Here is a 23,291-nt window from a genome sequence, read left to right as displayed (position 1 = left end):
CTCCCCCTTTGTGACTGCCTCCAATTAGGGTGGGTTTATAGGGAATGAGTCTCAATACACGGTCGGGGAATCTCTTGTGACGTCGCCATGGATCTTATGGGGTTATTAGTTGTGACAGATTATCTACCTATAGAGCTCACAAGAACGAACCTTAACGTGGGTAGGAAAATATTTGCAGTGGCCAAGTTCATGGAGGTCAACTGGAAGTACCTCCTGTTAGGTCATGGAGGATACTTAGTAGGGTTTAAGCTAACTAATGGGCCCGAGGCCTTGTACTCTGTAATAGCCTAACCCTAGGAGATATTAATAAAAATAACTACTTCAGGCCCAACATGGGCCGCCTAACTTCCCACTAAGGGCCCATTAAGGGCCCATTAGTGTAGGCCCAGTAGGGCCCATATATTAGGCCCAGTAGGGCCTAATATATGTTGGGCCTGACCACAGTCAGGCCCAACTCTCCAACGGCTGAAACCCAGCCGTTGGAGAGTCCAGCTGCTTTAAAAGTAGCTGGACCTCTCTGTTTCAAACAGTCATATATTCAAAATATATGACCGTTGGAAACAGGGAATATTCCTTAGGAATATTCCCTTTCTAACAAGTGAAGTTTTTCTTCTATAAAAGGGGGCCCAGTTCAGCAATAAAAATTATTCCTTCTTGCCCCAAATTCTTCTCTCTTCTTTTTTCTCTTTCCATTAATCACACCTCCCCATGACCTTCAACTGATGCACTCTCGGGTTGTCTAGTCTGAGCAACCATGGGATTTCCTTGCACGTTCCAGCGACAGAGCTATGGTAAGCTATTTCTTTGGACTGAAGAGCTCAGACTGGCCAACCAAAAGTACTTTGTACACCTGCTGGGTTTTCCCATGCTCTGGACATTGATACGCTTTCTCCTTCCAACTTGTCAATGTGCTGCAATATTGTTACCCTTACTTCCAGAAGTCCCGAGTTAGTGGAGGGCATGATGGAGGTAGTCACTGTCTTGGGATTCCATGAGCCCATCCTCTAGCTCAATCCTACTGGTGAAGAAGAAATGTGGCGCGTTCTACGCCGATAATTTTTGTCTTCAACAATATCGCCATTTCGGACCACTTCCCTATTCTCTGGTGGGCAACCTGCTTAATAATCTATATGGCGCAACCATCTTTTATCAACTGGATCTCAAATCAGGCTATCATTAAATCCACATGAAGGCAAATGATGTCGAGAAGAGGGTCTTCTGAAATCATCAAGGGCACTATACATCCCAGGTGACGCCCTTTGTCTTCAAAATTGCACACATTACCTTCCGGTTCATAATGTACTGCATTCTCCAGTACCGCCATATTCGTTGATGATATCCTGTCTAAAGCGTGTCAGTTGAGGCTCATTCGGAGCACCTGCAAGTGGTCCTCTTAGTATTAGCTGACAACAGACTCTCTCCCAACTATGATAAGTGAATTTTTGGCTAATGGCAGATTGCCATTGAAAGCCACAGGAGTGTGGGTGGCTGGAATGGAAGTTAGTTAATGGCGACAAGGTGCAGAGTATGACATGTGAAGGAACTATGGGGCTTCTAGGGCCCAACAGTCTATTACAGATGGGTCGTTGAGAGTTAAAATGTCCTGTCTAGCCTCTTTTCCTGCAACTCAAGGATTATGTCTAATAGCCCTCACTTTGTCTCTATGCGTATGCTTCACTTAGCCCAAGATTTCTTTAGGAGATGAATAATATGGCAAGTATAATCTCATGTGCAGCTGTGTGATTTTTTTTTGGGTCAAGTACTCTACGCTCGCCGCCCTCTGGCTTGCTGCAGCCTGGTTCCCTGCCTGATAAGATCTAAGATGAGATTATGTTCAACATTGGGGAAGGTATGCATAATTGGAGGTGTTCGACACCATCTTGGTGGTGGTTGGCCAGGAGAGTGAGTATGCCCACTTTGCTCCTTTGTAGCACCCTTCACAACTTGGATGTGATGTACTCCTCCATAGCCGAAATTGCTCGCCTTCTCAGCTTCCCATGGTCCATGATCAATGGCCATGGCAAGCTCGTCACCAACACCTTCCCAGAGAAACTTTTCTTCTCACAAGGCACTTAATTGAAATAGAGCACTGCTTATACCCCCCAGACTAGTAGACTGACAAATGTTGTCAATCTCTGCCTTGAGGCGTACCTCTGTTGCTTCACTACCACTCAACAACGCAGGTGCTTCCAGAATCTATCATGGTCTATTAGCTGGCACGTACGGACTATATTACTGTTCACCTGGTCTTCCAAGTTTCGTCATTGAAGAAATGCATGGTCGAATTGATCCCATCCACAATGAGCGGACAGCTCAATATCTCCACCTAACCCAGAGATGTCCGGAATGTGGGCAAGACTAGAGGTTTTGAGGTTCTTATCCCGTGACATTTGCTGCCTCCATCAGAGCCACTGGGAGACAGCAGACGAATTGGATTTCAATCCCTCTCTTTCCATCTCAAGGACAAGGTGTATCTCAGAGAGGCCAGCAATGATGCCCCACTGTGTCTACTATCATTCGGAGTCATGGGGCTCATTGCACACTTGTGGGTTCCTATTCATGCAGATGTGAGAAGGGCACACCTAACCTAACTGTCCCAGTTCAATCTGGCTCAGTTCAGTTTGACCCAGAAGTTTAGCTGGCCTAGTGGACATACCTAGACAATACCGTAGATGCTTAAAAAGGGACTTGTTGAGAAAGAGAGCATCCATAGATCACATATAGAGGAGGGCTCTCGTCAACCCTACACGACAGTCTCCGAGGAGGTTTCCTGATGTCAAACCTCAACTTTCCATAGCTTGCAGTTTCTACTCCTATTCCCCTCTCTTCCCTTGAAGACCTCTAGGTCTCTCCTTTCATCTCCAAACATAAGTTACTGTTTTCCATGATCCTGTCAGGTCACAAGAGTTGTGTTTTAGGGTTCTAGTGCTTGATTTACTTTGGAGAAAGATTTGTTTCCAATCAGAAGTAGTGTTTGTCATCCCAAACCCCTATAGGATGACGATATCAGGACAGCAGTTGAACAGGATATTGGAAATGGGAAATACAATCTGTATTTACTGATTTCTGGATCTCAGATGGCGATTTTGGGTATTGGTTGCTAAAATACTACTATTGGATACCGTTATCCACTCGGAAATGAGCACTCTTAGCTTTGCAGGAAATTGAAGCCCGATTGGGTTATGATAAGACCCCGCTTCGTGCTCAGCAGGGGAAACATTGAAAGTTTCTCCGATTGCAAAATAAACTCGTTCACAACGTAATAGCAACAGAAGATGAGGTTCAATAGATAAGAAGAGAGGATAGGAAGTGGAGGTAGGGAAGGGATGCCGGAAGGAAGGAGATGGCAGTACGATCCTGACGCGGTGATGCCGATGATCCCACCGCCAGTACTCCTGGAAATGGCAGTAGAAAGGAGAGGAAGGAGGATAGGGCAGAATGAAAGTTGAGAGATAGTTAAGGAAGGGAGTTAGGGCTTACAAGAGTTGTCTTCCCTGCCGTTGCCTTCGCCTCCCCCTTCTCTTATCACTCACGGTACTCCGTGAGTCATAACCCTTAACGGGTTGGGCTAGTTCTGGCTCCCTTCGTTGGCCCGAAAATTCAGGGGTTCATTTGCCCCCCTGCTGCCGTTGATATCTCTTGATCGGAGTCTTAACTGATTACAACCTAAAATATAGGTTTTCTTGGATAGCAGCATGTTCATTGACATAATTTAGAACCATAAATATATCAGATCTATGGTATGATACAACACCCATAGAACTTTGTGATGAATAAAATAAAAAATGTTAAAAATTTTAAAATACAATTATTTATGACCTGATTTTTAAAGTAATTTTGCCTCTTTCTTTCTTGTATTATGCATACTTTTCTCTGATATTTGTTGATAGAAGGGGCTGCTGAATACAATGTAAATTATTCATTATTTTATAAATATGATTCAAGATAAACCCCAAAATTAACTTTTTGAAATATTCTATACAATACAGGTTTCTTATTGTACTTCTTGCCGCCTGTTTCTCATTTGTCATCGTGGGAGGCTTACTTTTCTACAGATATCGGTATGCCATTGAAAGACATTTTAATGTGAAATGAAGTCTAGAAAGGGGACAAGTTTTTATTCTAGTCTCATTCATTTTGGGGTACTCTTTTCAGTAACAGTTATGTCTGAAAATGAACGTAATAATACCTCTAGAGTCAGAATCTTGTGTTTCAAGGATCATCCAAAATTTCAGGAAATAAATCTAAAGAAAAAGTATTGAATGGAAACCTTACCACCATTTTGTTACTTAGGGGTTAAAACTCACGAATGAAAGGATAATCACTAAAATTGTCTCTCTAGAGGCATTTTTTTTTGGTTTATGCAGACTAAAATGAAAGCATTTTTCACTTTTGAAATATTTTACATTTCCTTTTTAAATGTTCTAGAAAAAAATCATCTCCTTTTGAATGATGTTGGCAAGAAATATGTTTTAGTGTCACCCTGAAATCATGATTTCTTTTAAAAGAAATTGAGTACCTGTTCTTATCATTAGGAAAAAACAGAAACCCTTGGAAGATTGTTTATGGGATGCATGGGCTTGTCTTTGTTCATCTTCAACTCATTTAAGAGTAAGAACTCTATGTGCACTTGGTTCTATTCGTGATTACTGTTTTGATGCCATGGAAATGGTGACATTCATTTTCCCGTTTCAGGAAAGAACACGTGTTGAACGTGTTATTGGCCTTACCCTTGCTCTATGGGGAATTCTATTTTATTCACGCTTATTGAGCACAATGACTGAACAATTTAGGGTTAGCATCAATAACGGAAACTGATGTTTTATTTTGTAATTAAAAAAAACTGATTTGGAACAATTATTTTCGTCCAGCACAACATGCAAAAGATTAGGGAAGGAGCCCAAATGCAAGTCATGGAAAGTGATCATATTGTAATTTGTGGGATAAACAGTCATCTTCCTTATATACTGAAGCAACTGAATAAACATCATGAATCTGCTATTAGAGTGGGCAAGGCTACATCAAGGTGTGTATTTCTTTTCTATAAGTCGCTAGCTTTTGAAAATTAAAGTTATTTTTAGTGGCTCCGATTTCTTAGATGTATTTAATCACTCTGTTTTCTGCCAAAAAATTGATTGTAGGAAGCAAAGAATCATCATATTGTCTGATCTCACTCGGAAGCAGATGGAGAAGTTTCGAGACAATGTTGCAAAAGATCTGGACCATATTGATATTGTCAACAAAAGGTAACCAAATTCAGAGACAGTTGGTTGAATAAAACTTAAAAAATATATTTATCTTTGAAGAAACCCAGAGGAGAGGGATGGGTTGAGAAAGAAACTGAAAAATGTTCTCATTAGGTTTCAAGGTTCCATAACAGGAGTACATATATAGAGAGTCGGAGAGAGAGATTGGGCAAAGCAGGGGTACATAAGGAAAATAAGGAGAAACAACATATTCAACAGTACCCCTCAAACTGGCGAGTGGATATCATCCATTCCCAGTTTGGCGCACAATTCTTGGAAACGCGGAGTCAGCTCTCTGCTGGGCGGAGGGAACATATGATATGTAAAATTGGGCAGACTCAAGCTTCTCTTTGATGAAGTGACGATCCACTTCGACATGGTGTATTGGATCATGGGCGATGCTGATAGCCGACTTGTTATCATAAAACAGTTGAGTAGATTGATCACACAACAGCTTCAACTCTGCGAGGAGACTGGTGATCCATAATGCCTCGCAGATGCCTTGGGAAAATCCCAGTCGAAGAGTAGGCAACCTCAATGCCAAGAAAGTACCGGAGTACACCAATATGTTTAATGTCAAACTCACCAGCAGGATAAGTCGCCAATTGAGTCGCGGCTTGCGAATCATTCCCCGTAATGATAATGCCATCCACGTACACAAGAAGGATGGTGACTCCCCCGGACGTGGAATGACGGTAGAAAAGTGTATGATCACCATTGCACTGAGAGTAGCCAAATAAGGTCATAGAATGTGTAAAACTACCGAACCAAGCCCGAGGAGATTGTTTCAAGCCATAGAGAGCCTTCTTGAGACGACACACCAAGGGAAGTGCCGAAGGGGGGTCGCATAGCCAGGAGGCAAGGCCATATAAACTTCCTCATAGAGATCACCATGAAGAAAGGCGTTCTTGACGTCGAACTGCTGAAGAGGCCAATCATGATGAGCCGCAAGGACGAGAAGAAGACGAACCATGTTCATCTTAGCCACGAGAGCAAATGTCTCCAGATAATCAACACCAAATTGTTGAGTATAGCCTTAGCCACAAGGCGCGCCTTGTACCTTTCGAGAGTGCCATCGGACTGATATTTGACGGTGTAGACCCATCGACATCCAACAAGGTGCTTGCCAGAAGGTAAAGACACTAGATCCCACGTCCGATTCTTGTCCAAGGCATCCAATTCCTCGTCCATAGCGCGTCGCCAGTCAGAAGAGGCCAACGCTTCAGCCACATTCTTCGGAATGACGACGGAATCCAGACGGATAAGAAGAGCACGGTAGGACGGGGAGAGGCGATGAGAAGAAAGATAATTGGCCAAAGGATATAAAGGGGTGGAGGTGCATTGGCGAGAGGCTTTGCGGAGGGCAATAGGAAGGTTGTCACCCGCGGGAGGAGGGGTCAGTTCAGGAGGGGACGTTGGCGGAGGTATCGGGTCAGGGACAGGTAAGAGGGGACGCGGACGGCGATGGTTCGTGGTTCCAACAAATTTTGAGGTAGCAACCAAAGGAGAAGAAGAAGATGGAGATGGCGTAGGGAGTGGAGACAAGGAGAGAGATGGAAGGGATACAAGGAAATCCAGGGATTCAGCACAGGAAGGAGAAGAAGGAGAGGAAGACGAAGCAGAGACATAAAATGGAGTGGATTCGTCAAAGTTGACATCTTTGCTGACAATGAAGTGATGAGTAGAAGGATGATAGCACTTATACCCCTTTTGATGAGAGGAGTAACCCACAAAGACACATTTGATCGCCTTGGCATCAAGCTTGTCCCGAGTAGGACGACGGTTACGGACGTAGCAGGTGCACCCAAAAATGCGGGGAATGAGGTTAGTTTTCAAGGAAACCGTGAGGTAGGCGTGATGGAGGGCATCAATAGGAGAAACATGGGAAAGGACATTAGAGGGGAGGCAGTTGATGAGATGGACGGCAGTGAGTGAAGCCTCGCCCTAGAAAAATTTAGGCATGTCCATGTGAAGAAGAAAGGAACGAGTGGTGTCAAAGATGTGTCGAAACTTTCGTTCCGCAAGACCATTTTGTTGAGGAGTGTATGGACAGGAGGTTTCATGGACGATGCCATTAGAGGCGAAGAAGTTGGAGAGGGTGGAATTAACATAATCACACGCATTATCGGAGCGGAAGCGTTTGGAGGAAGTAGCAAATTGAGTTTGGATTAAAGCGTGGAAAGAGATGATAGTTTGGGAAAGGTCGGATTTATGTTTGATAAGATATGCCCATGTAACGCGAGTAAAATCATTGACAAAAATCACCAAATATCGGGCGCCCGAAACACTCGGAACGGGAGCAGGCCCCAAGAGGTCACTGTGAATGAGAGAGGAAGGGGACGACGAACGTGAAGATGGATCAGAGAAATGATATGTTGTGTGAGTATGTTTAGCTAACCGACATGGTTCACAAACAAACCAGTCCACAGGACGTCCATGAAATAAACGAGGAAACATAAGCTTCAAGATAGAAAAAGAAGAATGGCCCAAGCGACGGTGAAGAAGCCAAAGGGGATCCGGCGTCGCAGTGGAGAGAGCTACGCCGAGGGTAGGGACCGAAGGAGAGGCGGGTGGAGGATGATGGAGAACGTAGAGGCCCCCGTGCCCCTCAGCAAGTGTAGTCGTCTGCCCTGACACCTTGATGAACGAGGGAAGTAGAGTCCATTAACTTGGATTGAAGAAGCTGCCGGAGTTGGTCAATTTCATCATGTCGAAGCTGGGTTCCCGTTGAAGATGTGGCGTCAGCAGTTGGTGGAGGAAGTGACGTAGGAGGCGGGAACTGCCCGAAGGGGAGAGGAAGATGAGTCATCAAGTGGTTTTGATGAGCATTCTTCCGTTGGAGCTTGTAACATGTCTCCTTGGTATGACCTTGTTTCTTGCAATAGTTGCAGAAGATAGGTGAATTACCAGGAGCACCATGGCCTGTAGACGCCAAGTACTAGACCGGGGAGTTTAGGGCCGGTGACGTCGCCTTAGGAGAAGACATATATGACGATACCGCCTGAACAGATGTAGGCTGTGAGTTCCTGAGCCGCTGAGCTGCCATCGCCGAGACGGGTTCGGAATGGAAGAAATCGAGGCGGGTTTCCTCCCATCTAAACGGCCACCAAGGCTTCCTCGAGGTAGGAACCTTTTCCCGATGAAGTAGTTGGCCGCGAAGAGACTTGTATTCAGAATTCAGTCCCATAAGGAATTTGAACACCCGGAGCTGAAGAACATATCCACGGTCAACCGAATAAGGGTCAGGGGGCATGTTGTGGTCCAACTCAGCCCAAAGAGACGACAACTCCAGATGATAGGCCCGAACAGAGCGTGGACCCTGGATCAAGTTAGTGGAGCGAGTGACGATGTCATAGATAGTGGCCAGATTGTTCCGCTTCGAGTGGGATTCTTGAGGGGCGTCCCAAATATCCTTGGCGGAGTTTAAGGAAAAGAATTCAGCAGCATAGGATGGGCTGATACTGTCGAGCAGCCACCTGTGAACTACACCCTCAACATCAAGCCAGTGCTCATAGTGAGAGGCAGTGGGAGAGGGCGGGTCATCCACAAGTTGCTTCATGAGCTTCCCTTTCAAGGTAATTTGAACATACTAGCGCCATTGAAGAAGATTCAATCCAGTAAATCGGAATTCAGACGGCATACGTGGCAGGGAATAGTGCCAAGAATTCAATTCAGATGAGTGTTGAGGCAGTCTTGGGAGCAAAGTGGCAGCAGAAGTGGTGGAGTCGTTGGAGGCCATTCGGTAACTTGAATTGGCGCGCGCACGGCCGTAGAAAGACCATGTATCGAGTGTGAAGAGGACCTGACCTAACTCAAAGTCAGACTGAAGTCAAGCCAACAGGAGGAGCTTGCGAAGCTGCAATAGAGCTCTGGCCGCGGCTTACAGGGACGATGGATAGCAGCTGCGGCTACGGCTGGTAGAACTTCGCCCCGCAGCTGCGGCTTGCAGCTTGCAGGGGCCGCTTGCGGCTGCGGCTGCGGCTTGCGTCTGCGGATTTCAAGCTGCGCGCTGTGGCTGCAGCTTGTGGCTGCGGCTTGCAGGGGGCGGCCTGCGGCTGTAAGTCGCCAGCGGCTGCGACTTGCGTTTCGACCTAACGGGTGAGCAAATAAGCTTTGACTTGTGAGAAACCCAACAAGGAAGCGGATCCTGGTGGATGAGCTAGAAGAGCAATGGCTCTGATACCATGAAGAAACCCAGAGGAGAGGGATGGTTTGAGAGAGAAACTGAAAAATGTTCTCATTAGATTTCAAGGTTCCATAACAGGAGTACATATATAGAGAGTTGGAGAGAGAGATAGGGCAAAGCAGGGGTACATAAGGAAAATAAGGAGAAACAACATATTCAACAATCTTAATTTTGAATCATCCGATATTTTCTCCACCCCTAGCACAATTAAAAATCAAAGAACTCTCACGTTGGAGCTTCATGCAGTGGAATTATAATTTACTCAGTTGTTTTTTTTAGAGTGAAGCTATAGATCAATCACGTTTTCTTATACTTTGATATTTTCTCATAAAAAAATATGTTTTCTCTTCAATTCCTAAGTTACTTTACTCTCCAAATTTACTCTCATCAATTCCTTATACGCCATATTTTTACTCACCTAATATAGGCATACATTTGTTTGAAGTTCCTATCTCAGGAATTATTTTCAAATATCTATATGAAGTTTATCATGAAAATAAAAAAAAATTATGTTGTGTGCTTAGCTAAAGATTTTGATGATAACTTCTGAAATAATGGTTGCAAAAGTTCCAGTTTTTCAGATTTAGGGACAGATTTTTGAAATTTCTAATAATTTCTCTTTTGATTGACGAAGCATTCATGCACTGGTGTCATAACTCATGCCTCCATTTAATAATTCTTTGAACTTAATTTTTTTTTTCTGAACCATGAAAAGGGACAATCACCAGACGAGTCGATGACCGTCCTAGTAGAGCCTTATACGCCAATCTCAGTCTATCCTCACATGTTTAAACCCCTCCTCTCTCCATCCATGACCCGAGGAAACCAGGCTGCCTAAAGTCCCTCCAACTCATGGATAGCCCCATCGGTAAAAGCCATCCTTTACCGAACTGCACCATATGCAACCATATGGCCCAAGGTGCCACCAGTACCGGCCCACCTTCTTCCTTTCTTCTCCACCTGCATTTCTGGATTGAGCCACAAAAAGCCTCTTCTGAATTCACTTTCATGATTGATATTTCTTGGCTGGCCCAAACGGTGCCACAAAAAAGGCACTTGAAAAATAGGTGCAGACATTCTTCTCCCCGTCCTGAGCATAACACATATGCCGACGATGTATCTGGATATAGCGTTATGTGAAAGATCTGGGTCATTAGTCTTCTCCGAACAGAAGCCATACAAAATACGTACCTTCATTGGTACTTTCTGCCGCCATATAAACCTACACGCTGGGATAATTGTTGGGTCCTCCTCTTCCCCCTCTTGGATTCTCGTGTATGCCTTTCAGACTGAAAAGGACGTTTGACCCATGTCCAACTATCTTGTTCGCTTCATCGTGGGCTTAACTGTTTAGGAACTGCTGCATGTCCAAGAATTCAGCAGCCCTCTGGTCTGGCAGGACAACAACTAACATTGGGTTCCACACTCTATCCCAACAGTCCCAAACCTTGGTGTTAGGGTTCTGTGTGAGTACATAATGGAATTTTGAACTTAATGAGTTGTTAAGAATTGGTCTTTTGAACCAGTACTAAACAATAGAATTGTATAGAAATCTTTTTCGAAGAAGGAATTTTATAATCATAATAGATATATTCTCGATAAGGTTTACATTGACAGATGTTGACTTATCTTTTTCTGGAGAGAAACTGCTGATCTTTATTTCATATAATATACAGCTTTCCGATTCACCAATTGAATTAATTCACGGGCTTATCATCTATCTGCAGCTGTAGTCTTAGTCTGACCAAATCTTTTGAACGAGCTGCGGCCAATAAAGCGCGTTCAATCATCATATTGCCTTCTAAGGGTGACAGGTGATGTTTGTTTTTATTGATTCAGGGATTTAAATTATATTTTGAGAGTTATACAATTAGGGAACATAACTAGTTTATTTTCTATTTGTGAATAAACTTTCAAAATCTTGATTCTAAGAATTCTATTTACTGAATTGTCCTCTTGACTCAGATCTGAAGTTGACACAGACGCTGTTCTCTCTTTATTAGCGCTGCAGTCCCTCCCTACGATGACATCCATACCAGCTGTCGTTGAGGTGTGGGGCTTGCACTTGATTGGAGAATCTAAAATGTGTCTATTGAATCTATTACCACAAGATTTCGTAGCTTCTTTTGGTTTGATGTAAGGTGATAGAGTAGCATGATTATTCAGGTCACGTAATAGAACAGCAAGGTTATGTTTACGATGAGAAATTATTCAGGTTCTTCTGTCGATAATTAGTGTTTAGAAATCTACCCGTCCTGTGACAGTAATTTGTTTTAGTAAAGATCAGAGTCTTTTTGGTTGTATTCTCTGTCAATTAATGCGTACAATCTTTTCTCTCTCTCTCTGAGATAACTTCATGTCACTTTCACTTTCAACTCATCCTTAAATCTCCTGTGTTCTCTTCATGATAAGGAACATTTATTATGTTGACTAATTTATTACCGACCTCAAATGAAGGTATCAAACCCAAAGTCAAGCGAGCTTTTGAAATCAATCTCTGGCCTGAGAGTTGAACCAGTCGAAATGGTCGCGTCAAAGCTATTTGTTCAGTGTTCTCGACAAAAAGGGCTTATCAAGATTTACAGACACCTTCTTAATTATCGAAGTACATTTCCTTCCTCAAGATTTTGTTTAGAATTTCATTATGAGATCTCTCATGAATCTTTGACATCAATTCCTCAGAACTTTACTTATTTTCTGCTCTGTATTTATGATTAAATGATACTTTTTATAAGTTTCCATCATGATATTCTATTTTTATTTCTAAAACAGAAAATGTGTTCAATCTAACTAGCCTTCCAGAACTTGTGGGTTTGAAGTATGAGCAAGTGAGACGTGGACTTCAAGATGTAAGCAATACCTTTTCACCATAAATATTTTAATAATTTGATTTAAATATCGAGAAATAATGTTTTTCAGGTAGTAGTTTGCGGCCTTTACAGAAATAACAGCATATGCTTCCATCCCAGTGATGATGAAGAGATTCTTCCCTCTGATAAGGTATATATAAACACTGGGTTGATGTCTAAGGATGATTTTTCTTCAATTTCAGTATTCAATTGTAAATATACCATCTCGTATATTTCAGTTTTATTTTATCTGTATTTTTTATAGTCTCTTATCTTACTCATCTGTATTTCAGAAGGATTTGTTATTTCTAGTGGTAATGCATTATCATCTGGGTGCTTCTCCAAGACGTTTCTTCTCTTTTTTTGAAAATAATGAAGATCAACTGAGATTTTTGATCAACCTGATGCTATTAAAACTTTTCTTCACTTTAAAACACAAATGATGCATCCTCTCTGGACTTGAGAGGATTAAGGACAAGAGATAGAATAGTTGTGGGATTTCTCAAAGAAGGAATGTTTGAATCAATGCAGGTTGTTTGAATCGACTAAGATGTTTTATGAGAGTGTCTTATGACTTCAAATGGTTTCTAGTATTAAATAGTTTCTCATGATTTCTTGTTATTTATTTGATAGGTTAGATCTTCTTGGTTTATCCTTATGACTTTGGTTTATAATACATTCTCTGAAGGATTAAACAAATAGGGAATGCCATGAACTAGAACCATGTTACTCATATCTCTTTAAAATATGAGATCATTTGTGTTTTATGAGAGTGTCTTATGACTTCAAATCGACTAAGATTAGTTCGGGTAACTGCCTCATGAATTTTCAAAAAAAATCTCTTTAAAATGTGATTTAGATATCCTTTGTCATCCGTTGTAGTTCTTGTTCACCAGTTGATATCGTTGTCATCCATCCTAGGTATTGTTCATTGCACCAGTCCAAGGAAGCAAGCGGCCCGAAATTTTATCGTCAAACAATCTGAAAGAAGTTCAGCCTCCACAAATCATGGTGTCCCAACAAAAGAAGTCGAAGTCAAAAGAAAGGTATCTTGAAGTACAAAGACAAAGGCTTGCTAACATAGTGAAGCGGCCCTTGAAGCCAAGTTCAAAGGTAATTATTGTACTAGAGATTTTGGTCTGCATTCCACATCAGGGACCTGATATAAAATATATCGCAGACATCAGATGATCATCCTGGCCCCAGAGAATGTGTGCTTATCCTAGGTTGGCGGCCAAATGTTCATGAAATGATTCGCGAGTACGACAATTACCTTGGCCCTGGAAGTATCGTGGTATGCCTCATTTATGCCCATTATTTTCATCCACTAATTGATTTTTTCCCATTAAGTTAAATTATTTTTGCTCTTAAGAATTTTGTTGTTTGACTAACTATTTACTATTGAATATATCCTGTTTATCAGTAAATAGAAGCAGATGATCTAAGATATCACAAAGGGACCTTATTTTGATCTAATGGCTTAAGAGGAGATTTTGGGGACAGTGACCTCTGACCAGGAGTTTGAAAGAATCTCCTTGGAAGACAAGTGGTATTCACATCTTTGGCAGATTGCTCTCTGGAATTTTTTGTGAGTAACATTTTTTTTTCCCAATGGGACTGGTGAAAGTGACACTTCAGTCCGGGGGACAATGGTGTAACTGATGTTCATCCTACAAGAAGAAGCAATAGATATCCCAAAAGGATACAGGGGGAAGAAATACTGTATACAACAAGTACTCTGAACAATGAAACGGACACCGAATCTCATGTCATATTTCATGAACTGTTCTATATTTTTACTCCAAGAATATGGATAACCTTGAAGTACTTATCCAGTGGGTGGAAGAAATTTGAACATTATCGCGCATCTGCTCTTTTCCTCGTTATAAATAGCATGTATTGAACCCTAAAAATATTAATGAAGGTTGAACTTCTTTTTGACTCTTGATTTCTTCGGGGAGCCTACTACATGGCTGAACCCTCATGTCCGTCGTACTAATACACGTTTCAGGACATACTTTGATGATTAGGTAACCCTGAGAGTAATTGTTAACATATATACCTGTATATAAAACACAGCAATACTAATATAAAGTAGCCCATCTCCTGAAATTTCAATCATCTGTATCTTTGTTTCTTCTACTTGACTCCTGTGCTCTTTGGTACCACTGTTCAAATTCTGCAGAAGCTATGGGCGTGATTGCAAAAAAGTGCTAGAACCTCAACTTGATACGTGCCTCATATATGGGAATGATTGATATACATTCCTCAGGTTGTGGACATGATTTCGGAGGAGTTACACAGACATTAACTTTTCCTCTTCATTTGTATCACCATTGTAGGGGTTGATTACCCTAACAGGCTCATTACTATGAGCTGTATATGAGGGAAAGTTATAGATCAAAATGTGTTGTTTATTTATCATTTTATTTTTCATGTTCTCTCTTTAATTATCTAGCTTTCTCCAGAAGCCCCTTATCTATCAGCCTCATTCTTGCCAAATGGGGCCTGATACTATTTACTTCAATCATGTATCTGAAATCATTTTAAACTAAAATTATAATGCAACAAAATTGAATCTATCTGTTTTTGGGACAAGAACAATTAAAAATTGTCACTATTTTAGACAATGTCCCCCCAATGTATTTCTCTTTTATAGGATACTTGAATAAATGAAGCTTTTGATTCCTTTATTTACATTTATTCAAAAAATAAATTCGTTTACAAACAACCATAGAACATATTTTGATGGAAGCTTCTAATTTTACTGCCTCTTTCGCAGAATGTACATTTTTTCATTTTTTATTCATTGAATTTATCATGACGTTCTTTTACAGGAAGTATTGTCTGAAGTTCCTGTAGATGAAAGAAGAAGCTCAGGACGTTTTTCCATCCAGAGTCATCTGAAAAACGTTAAGGTTTTTCATAAGGTCATCATCTGTGCTTACAACTGCCATATCTTCTTCAACTGTGTAATTATTATTTTTATAATCCAAGTTATTTAAATTTATGCTTTTTTCACTTTAGTATTTTGAGTAATCCAGGTCGGAAATCCAATGAATCATGATGATCTAAAAGATGCAATACTGGACACTAGATTATCGGGGAAAGGCAACCAAGACATTCCTTTGACAATTTCAATAATATCTGATCGAGAATGGCTCATTGGAGGTAATGGAAAAAAAAATATTCAATTTTTCTCACATTAATTTTTACTAGTTATAATCTACAGACCCATCAAGAGCAGACAAGCATTCAGCTTACACTCTTCTGCTTGCTGAAAATATTTGTACTAGTCATGGCATCAAGGTTAGTGTCATATGACTTTGGGTATTATTTTTTTTTGAAGTACACATACTAATAGATAATGTCCCTAAATTGATACAGTGTGTTAAATTCTTGAGTGTGTGTATCAAAGAGAGAATAAACAGGAGAGAGAGTAGACCAGGGAGGTGCGAGGAACGCGCTGGCCTGGGATTCACATTATTTTTAACAGTCTTCGCTCCTTACCCTTGTACAGAGATAGGAACCATAAAGCTGAAAATTATATAAATACCCTGATCACCAGAAATTATTGAAGGATAGAACATACGAGCAGTCAACGGAATAAGTATAAGTAATAATGTAGTTGAATAGATTTCCTTTTGGGCTCTCTGTTTAACTCTCAACTAAACAGTTAACATATATCTTGATCCCTCTTTACTGGCAGGTGGCAAATCTCGTTGCTGAACTAGTAGATACTAAATTAGGAAAGCAGGTAAACAGTCTATCTTCTGTTGGTGTTACCCTATTTTCTCATTTATATTTTTCTTGAAAGTGGTCTCCAAATTATGCAGATTACCAGGATAAAACCATCCCTTGCATTCATTGAGTCCGAAGAAGTGATGAGCCTGGTGACTGCCCAAGGTTTGAATAAGACCTTTATTTTTGGTTCATTTTTTCTTCCTTCCCTATTCAAAATGGTCAACCTCATTACTTTAAAAAATTCCATGAATGGCAGTTGCTCAAAGTACAGATCTGAATGTTGTGTGGAAGGACATTCTCAGTGCACAGGGAGATGAAATATATGTTAAGGTGTTTTTTTATTTTCACAACTACACAATTTTTTTGTCTATTTTTTGTTTTTCCTGTACTCAATGAAATTTTTTTGTTTTTCCTGTACTCAATGAAATTTTAATGGCGTTTTTGTCATGACTTGAGGTATCTTGATTATCGCGTTCACAGGAGATTGGGCTCTACATGACTGAGGGAGAGAGGCCTTCCTTCTCTGAGCTCACAGAGAGGGCAGTACTCCGGAAAGAAGTTGCAATTGGCTATGTCAAAAAGAACAAAAAGGTGAATAAAAAATAAATATTGCATTATGGTATTGCATTAATCAATTTCCTCTTAAAATATTTTTCATGGGATTTTCAGGTTATAAATCCTCAAAATAAATTGGAGCCTCTTGATCTTGGAATGGGTGATTACCTTATTGTAATAGCTGAATTTGAGGGAAACTCGAAGGTGAACACGTAATCATTTTTTCTTGAAGAAAGGAAGTAAGATGTGTATTTTTTGAACACCTAATCATGTATTTTTAGCTGCTCGGTTTACAGTGAAAACTGGTCCACTAAATTCTCATTAGTGATGTTGATTATTTCTGTGGTGACAAACGTTGCATTGTTTGTTCATTAGCTCTATTTACACAAAAAATTAATTATAACTATTTTAATACTTTGATATTGAAGTGTGGATCTGGTATGAACCTTGATCTAGGCTCGTATCGAAGGAGAGTAGAGGGCGAGGCAAGGTAGAAGTTCCCGTTGTCGAGAGGTGAAACATTAAGGCTCCGAGAGGAGGCCGAGCAGAGGGGTAGGGATCGGCTGAGGACGAGCTGCCTGAAGACGCGATCACGAGGGACGGGGATCGTCGAGTGGGGGAGAGAGGATCTAGACGTGGAGAGGGGAGACAAGAGACCTTACTTCATCATTCTTGGCTGCCCTCCTAAAGAGAGGGCATCCCTATTTAAAGGAAATACACAATAGCCAAATGACTGAAATGCCCCTCTGGGCTAACATGATGATCCTATCAGGATCCTGAATAATTCAAGTCAAGATCTGAATATGCGCATTCGTCAACAATCAGCCAAACATCTTTTCATGATCACTAAAGGCATACTTAGTGACTCTTATAGGAAATCCGACACAGTATATAGTGATAAGGACCCAAACTTCTGTCCCTATCGGAGCAAAAGCATGAGAGACTAGGAAGAAAAGAGAGTAAGATGCCAATGACAACAGGTCCAAGCTGGACCTCGCTCCCTCTGCGAGGATCTTCCCTCCAAATGAGGACTGCCCTCCTTAGAGGATATCCACGAGTATTTAAACAGAAGTACAAAAGCATAAATGACTAAAATACCTCTGACTGGGTCTGGGGGACATAAGAGATAACCAAACCTTGTCAGAGGTATTTTGGTCATTTATGCTTTTCATTGGAACTCATTCAATCGCAGTTCCAATGGTTTTTATTTGAGAAGCCGGTGAGTGAGTTCAATCACAGTTTCAATGATCTTAGGGAGATTCAGCAAGTGATCTGTCAAAGATTGTCCAGAGTCACAGAAGAGTAGAATTCAGAAAATAAAGGGAGAAAACCATTTGATTAATGTCGGCGAATCATCCCCACGTTTACAAGCCTGCCGTTCATATGGTAAGATCCGTGCCTGCTTTTTGGAAAAATTTTAAGATGTTTTGTCAAACATAGGTTCTCAACATTTCCCCGCAAGCTGAAATTTTGTATTTCTTACCAATGAGCCTTTTCAGTGATGGCGAATGGAATTCTTTTGTGAAAAAATATGTACACTCTTACTATCGTCTGACATAAGAGGTGTCAAACCCAGTTTCCAACTTCTTCATGAAGTATACGTCCAATCCCAAATGCTTTGTTCTGTTTTGATGAAATGGATTATGAATGCTCTCATTTTCCAACTTTTGTTTCACATAAAATAATTTGGCTCTAAGAGTTTCTCTCCTCCAGATGGAACTTCATCAAAGTGGTTTAAAGTTTCATGGGAGACAACCCTAAATTATGCTTGATTGATGTTGGTAGAGTGAATGATCACAAACAAAATATCCTTACATGATGTTTAGATTTTATAATTTCTTTGTGATCATCCCCTTTGAGAGTCATATCGTCTAATGGATGATAAGTAAATATACACTTTTCTATAAAATCTATGAAAGAATGTGATCAATTTTAGTGTGTTTTATCCCATTAGCTTCATACCTTTGATATGCTCACCAAACCCGCATCTCATTAACCCTCTTCAGAATGTAAGGATAGATAATTTATGACTTGGGTGCACTATTGAAGCAAAAGTGATATATTTATATGTGGACATTTGTCATATCACATCAAATCACTTTATATACATTTTATTTAGGAATATAGAAGTTTAGCCTGAGTGCATGAAAATAGCTTCATTCTACCTCATGGGTATTTAGTGATGACCTGATTGATGATTAACTTAAGTTTAGGTACACATGATAAATTAACTTGAAAAAGTTCAACTGAATTTCCTGAACTTGAGGTTTATATTCTTTCAGCATTTAAAATCTTAAAAATAAAACTAAATAAAATGGGAAGCCCTTAGAGCCATCCTATTTAGGGTCCAAAGGCCAGCGGATAGAGGTTTAATCTGGAATAAGACACAAAAGCACGGGGGAGGACCATGTTGTTAAAACACAGACTTCTGTGTACCCAAGGGGAATTTCGGGCAGTAAGGGGCACAAAAAATTCTGAGCCAACAATCCCTTAGATATACATATTTTAACCCTAGTTCTTCTATTTCATTAAAATAGTTTCGAACTACGAATATTATTGAAAGTAAGAAATAATATTTTACTCTCAAGCACTAAAATGTTACCACCCATAATTTAAAGTGCATTAAGTTTTAAAAAATATATTTTTATTTTTTTTAATAAAAAAGGTGAAGGAAGAGATAAATATCTTAATTCCTCTTCTAATTTATGTGACAAACAATTGGCGTTAGTCAGGGAATTTAAACGTGTAGAGAACAAAAAATAAAATCAAATATGTACGAGTAAAAGATGAAAAAATTAAAATTAAAAATAACATTCGAGTGAGTAAAAAATCCCCGACTGCCCAAATAAAAAGGTAAAGGGAAATTTTAAACAAGTAAAAAATTCAAACCAAATATAAAGAAAAAAATAAAAATAGTAGACATAAAAAATTAAATTTAGAAATATTGGTAAAAATAAAATTTAAAACATAATAAATAACTATGGAAACTTAAAAACGAAAGAATATAAGTGAAAATAGAAACAAATGTAGAATTCGAACGAAAAAATCAAACAGAAAAATGAAAAAAATTACAAAGAGAACGAAAAATCTGAAAAAGAAAACGAATAACAAGGGAAACATACTGAAAGTAAAGTTGAAATAAATTTAAAAACCTAAAAAATTAAATGAAATGTGAAACATAATAAATGTCAAAATTCAATTAATTTTATAAAAAAACATTAATTCTGGTTGAGTTCATAAAAAAGATCTGTTCTAGGTTAGGATTGGCGGGTAAGTACATTCCCTTACACTAGCGTATTGTTGACACCACATGGAATTCCATGATCAATATTTATTATCTAACCCTTTCTAAATGGATTGAGTTTTGCACATGAAAGTAGTTTACACATAAAGTATAGGAAAACCCCTTAAAAATTTAGTTTTCTAGGTTTTAAGAATAGATTATGAAATCAGAAGCAAAAGGTAAAAAGGCTAATTTTGTGAAAGCCCTATTTTAAGAACTTCAGATCCAAAATGCCATATGCATCATCTGATAGGCAGTAGAGAAATTAAAATTTTCTATTTCCTTTCATGATAAGTAAAGGGTTTTATTAAGTAAGGTTTATATTGTCATATTCAACTCAAAAAATGAATAAACCAAAACATTTAAACTCCAATGAGCTACAATTTTGACCCAGAGAACAGCTAATCAAACTCAATCCATTTGTAGCTTAGGAGCTAAAGATGACGATTAGGGAGAAGCTTGATGATGCCATGCAACGAAATGAGATTTACTATCTCCAAAAATCAGGTATCTAGTAGTTTAAAGAGGGTGATAAAAATACATGCTCCTTTCATGCCTTGATCCGACATAGATCTCAACCTAACTATATGATCCTACCAGGGACGTAGAATTAGTATCCAAAACAGTTGGTGACAGCTGGCGTTATCTACTTTCGTTCCCTTCTTACCTCCCAACCAATAGAGATGACTGAGGATATACTCTCCTCCATCCCAATTCTGGTGACTGACCAGGAAAACAACACTCACAACCCTTCCTACGTGCACATAGATCAAGGAGGTGGTCTTCTCACTTAATGGGAACAAAGCCCTAGAGCCTGATGACTTTTCAATGAGTTATACATAGTTTCTTGGGATATGGTAGGCACAGACTTAGTGCAGTCTATCAAGAATATCTTGATACACAAAATATGTCTTAGAAGCTGGAAATCCACTTCCTTGATGTAATCCCAAAAGTAGATAATCCTATTTCTTTTAGGGACTTTTAACTCATTAGCCTTTGTAATGTATGCTACAAGGTTACATCTAAAATCATTACAAATCGACTTGGGAGCTACCTTGATAGACTCATCTCTCCTGAGCAGTGTAGTTTTGTCAAAGGCCAACAATTCCATGACAATATAATACTATGTCACAAGTTAGCACAGTCTTTAGACTCTCATATTCTGCATTCAAACATCATCATCAAACTCGATATGGAGAAGACTTTTGATAGAGTCTAGTGGACTTTCCTTACTAGAGTGTCGCTTTGGTTTTGCTATTGGATTCATTGATCTTGTTGATGCTTGTATTAGATAGAATCATTTCTCTATGTTGATGGATGGAAACTCTGCTCGCTTCTTCACTACCATGCGCGGTCTACAACAAGGTGACCCTATCTCACTCACCCTGTTCATATTGATGGAAGATGTCTTCAGTTGATCACTTAAACAAGCATATTTTTTGAAAGAGGGTTGCCCCATGATCTAACATTCTCTATTCACAGATGATGTGATCCTTTCCCTTAATGGATCAAAAAATCTAGTGAGGGGCTGATGAAATGCACTTACTAAGTACGAGGGGGCCTCTGGCAAGCTCGTCAATATCTCAAAGAGCAGATATATGGTAGGACCATCTACAACCATAAAATGCTCACATATCATCCACCATTATACTCGATACTCACAAGGATGCCAACTTTTTGACTATTTTGTATGTCCCAACTTTCATGGTCACACACGATATGGTTATTTTGATGCGTTGTTGGCCAAGCTGAGAAAGAAACTCGAAAGGTGAAAACTTCATTTTCTATCCCCCGGAATGCGCATTCAACTCATACGGCACTTCCTCATTAACATCTCGCTGCATACCCTAGTGATACACTATGTATCTCTAACTGTTGGGAAATAGGTGGTGTGGCCTATTAGGCCCACTAGACCTTAGCCCACTAAGGGTTCCATCTCTTAATCCCACATAGATAAATCTGTAATACTCTCTCTCTCTCTCAGCCCTATATAAGGGCATGTATCCCTTCCTTTCTAAGTAACCAAGTTCTATCCATTTTATCTTCTTCAACATGGTATTAGAGCCTAGGTCGATGACCTAGAGCAATTTCCGCATCGGCGTCTAGGGCGGCGGAGGATTTTTCCCTCTGTCGCCCTGCATCTTCCGTCTGCGAATCATCTCCGGCGATCTCCTGCGTGCGCTCTGCATCCCTCGGGCAATCTCTGTCCCACGGCGCTCCCAGGTTAGGACTCCTCCCCATCGTCGCCTCACCTCCTCTCAACCCTAGTCTCGATGCCGGCTTCCTTGTCGAGGTTCGCCTTCACGCCCTCATCCGTCCTTTCTCCCTTCTCTTCGTCCTCGTTCTCAGCGTCCTCCTTCTCCTTGCCATCCTTGTCCCTCTTCTTGGCGTCATGTGGCCAGCCTTCCTCACCATCTACGTTCGCTTTCAGCTCTTCTATCCTCTCTGGTTGTCTCCGGCAGTCTCCGGCCGTCTCCGGTCGTCATCGGCCACCTCCGGCCATCCACGGTCATCCCCAGCCACCTCCGGCAGTCTCCAACCGCCTTGGCTGCCTTCAGCCCCTTGTCGGCCGCCTCCGGCTGCCCTCGCTTTCTCACAACCCTAGCACATCACCAGCCGTCTCCGGCCTTCTCCGACCGTCACCTGCCATCTCCGGCCTTCTCCGATAGTCTCCGGCCTTCTCCGGCCGTCACCGGCCGTCTCCGGCCGTCAGCGGCCGTCACCGGCCGTCTCCGGCCGTCACCGGCCGTCAAGCCATCTCCGGCCATCTTCAGCCACCCTAGTGACGGCCGTCACCAGCCGTCGGGCCATCTTCGGCCATCTTCAGCCGCCCTCGCTTGGGCGGCCCTCGTCGGCCATCTCCGGCCACCACCGACTGCCTCGGCAGCCTTTGGCGGCCTTAGTCACCTCCAGCCACCACCGACTGCCTCGGTTGCCTTGGCAGCCTCCAGCAGCCTCAGTCGCCTCAGCTTCCACCGGATGCCCTCGGTTGCCTTGGTTGCCTCGGTATCCCTCGGGCTCCATCCATCGCCTTCCGTCGCCTCCGGCCGGCTCCAACGCCTACGGCTGCCTCCATCGCCTCTGGTTGCCTCGGCTGCCTCAGTCGCCCTCGGGCTCCCTCCACCGCCCTCCGCTGCCTTCGGCCGGCTGCGGCGCCTACGGTCGCCTCAGCTGCCTTGGTTTCCCTTGGGCTTTCCTCCTCTGCCCTCCGCCGTCTCCGGCGCCTACGGCTGCCTCCGTCGCCTCCTGCTGCCTCGGCGCCTCTGGCTGCCTCAGCCGCCCTCGGGCTTCCTCCGCTGCCTTCGGCCGCCTCCAAAGCCTACAGCTGCCTCGGTCGCCTCTGGCCTCGGCTGCGTCGGCCATCTTCTCTTTTTCAACCGTCTTCAGCCTCCAGCCGTCCTCCGCCATCTTTCCGGCCATCCTGCTCC

General features: G+C 41.5%; 1 protein-coding gene across 5 annotated transcripts in view; it reads left to right on the top strand.

Moving 5' to 3' along the window:
- The window catches only part of LOC144701898 (ion channel POLLUX-like protein, putative (DUF1012)), a 30,302-nt gene extending 13,369 nt beyond the window's left edge, over nucleotides 1-16,933 (top strand). For 4 of the 5 annotated variants that reach the window (XM_078573703.1, XM_078573705.1, XM_078573706.1 and 1 more), the window contains 20 exons: nucleotides 3,990-4,061; nucleotides 4,536-4,611; nucleotides 4,696-4,794; nucleotides 4,872-5,026; nucleotides 5,142-5,246; nucleotides 11,160-11,246; nucleotides 11,398-11,482; nucleotides 11,890-12,037; nucleotides 12,205-12,281; nucleotides 12,352-12,432; nucleotides 13,203-13,394; nucleotides 13,462-13,575; nucleotides 15,119-15,211; nucleotides 15,326-15,452; nucleotides 15,514-15,590; nucleotides 15,991-16,038; nucleotides 16,118-16,187; nucleotides 16,282-16,355; nucleotides 16,506-16,616; nucleotides 16,695-16,933. In XM_078573703.1, the coding sequence (XP_078429829.1) occupies nucleotides 3,990-4,061; nucleotides 4,536-4,611; nucleotides 4,696-4,794; nucleotides 4,872-5,026; nucleotides 5,142-5,246; nucleotides 11,160-11,246; nucleotides 11,398-11,482; nucleotides 11,890-12,037; nucleotides 12,205-12,281; nucleotides 12,352-12,432; nucleotides 13,203-13,394; nucleotides 13,462-13,575; nucleotides 15,119-15,211; nucleotides 15,326-15,452; nucleotides 15,514-15,590; nucleotides 15,991-16,038; nucleotides 16,118-16,187; nucleotides 16,282-16,355; nucleotides 16,506-16,616; nucleotides 16,695-16,796 (1,993 nt within the window). In that variant the 3' untranslated portion in view covers nucleotides 16,797-16,933. Of the gene's footprint in view, nucleotides 1-3,989; nucleotides 4,062-4,535; nucleotides 4,612-4,695; nucleotides 4,795-4,871; nucleotides 5,027-5,141; nucleotides 5,247-11,159; nucleotides 11,247-11,397; nucleotides 11,483-11,889; nucleotides 12,038-12,204; nucleotides 12,282-12,351; nucleotides 12,433-13,202; nucleotides 13,395-13,461; nucleotides 13,576-15,118; nucleotides 15,212-15,325; nucleotides 15,453-15,513; nucleotides 15,591-15,990; nucleotides 16,039-16,117; nucleotides 16,188-16,281; nucleotides 16,356-16,481; nucleotides 16,618-16,694 lie in introns of those variants that run through there. The other variant, XM_078573704.1, reaches the window with a different exon arrangement.
- Nucleotides 16,934-23,291: the final 6,358 nt, after the last annotated feature.

Source organism: Wolffia australiana, chromosome 4, assembly GCF_029677425.1.
Source record: "Wolffia australiana isolate 7733 chromosome 4, ASM2967742v1".
Lineage (NCBI taxonomy): Eukaryota > Viridiplantae > Streptophyta > Magnoliopsida > Alismatales > Araceae > Wolffia > Wolffia australiana.
Note: the sequence above shows the minus strand (reverse complement) of the source record. Positions and strands in the feature narration are given on the sequence as shown.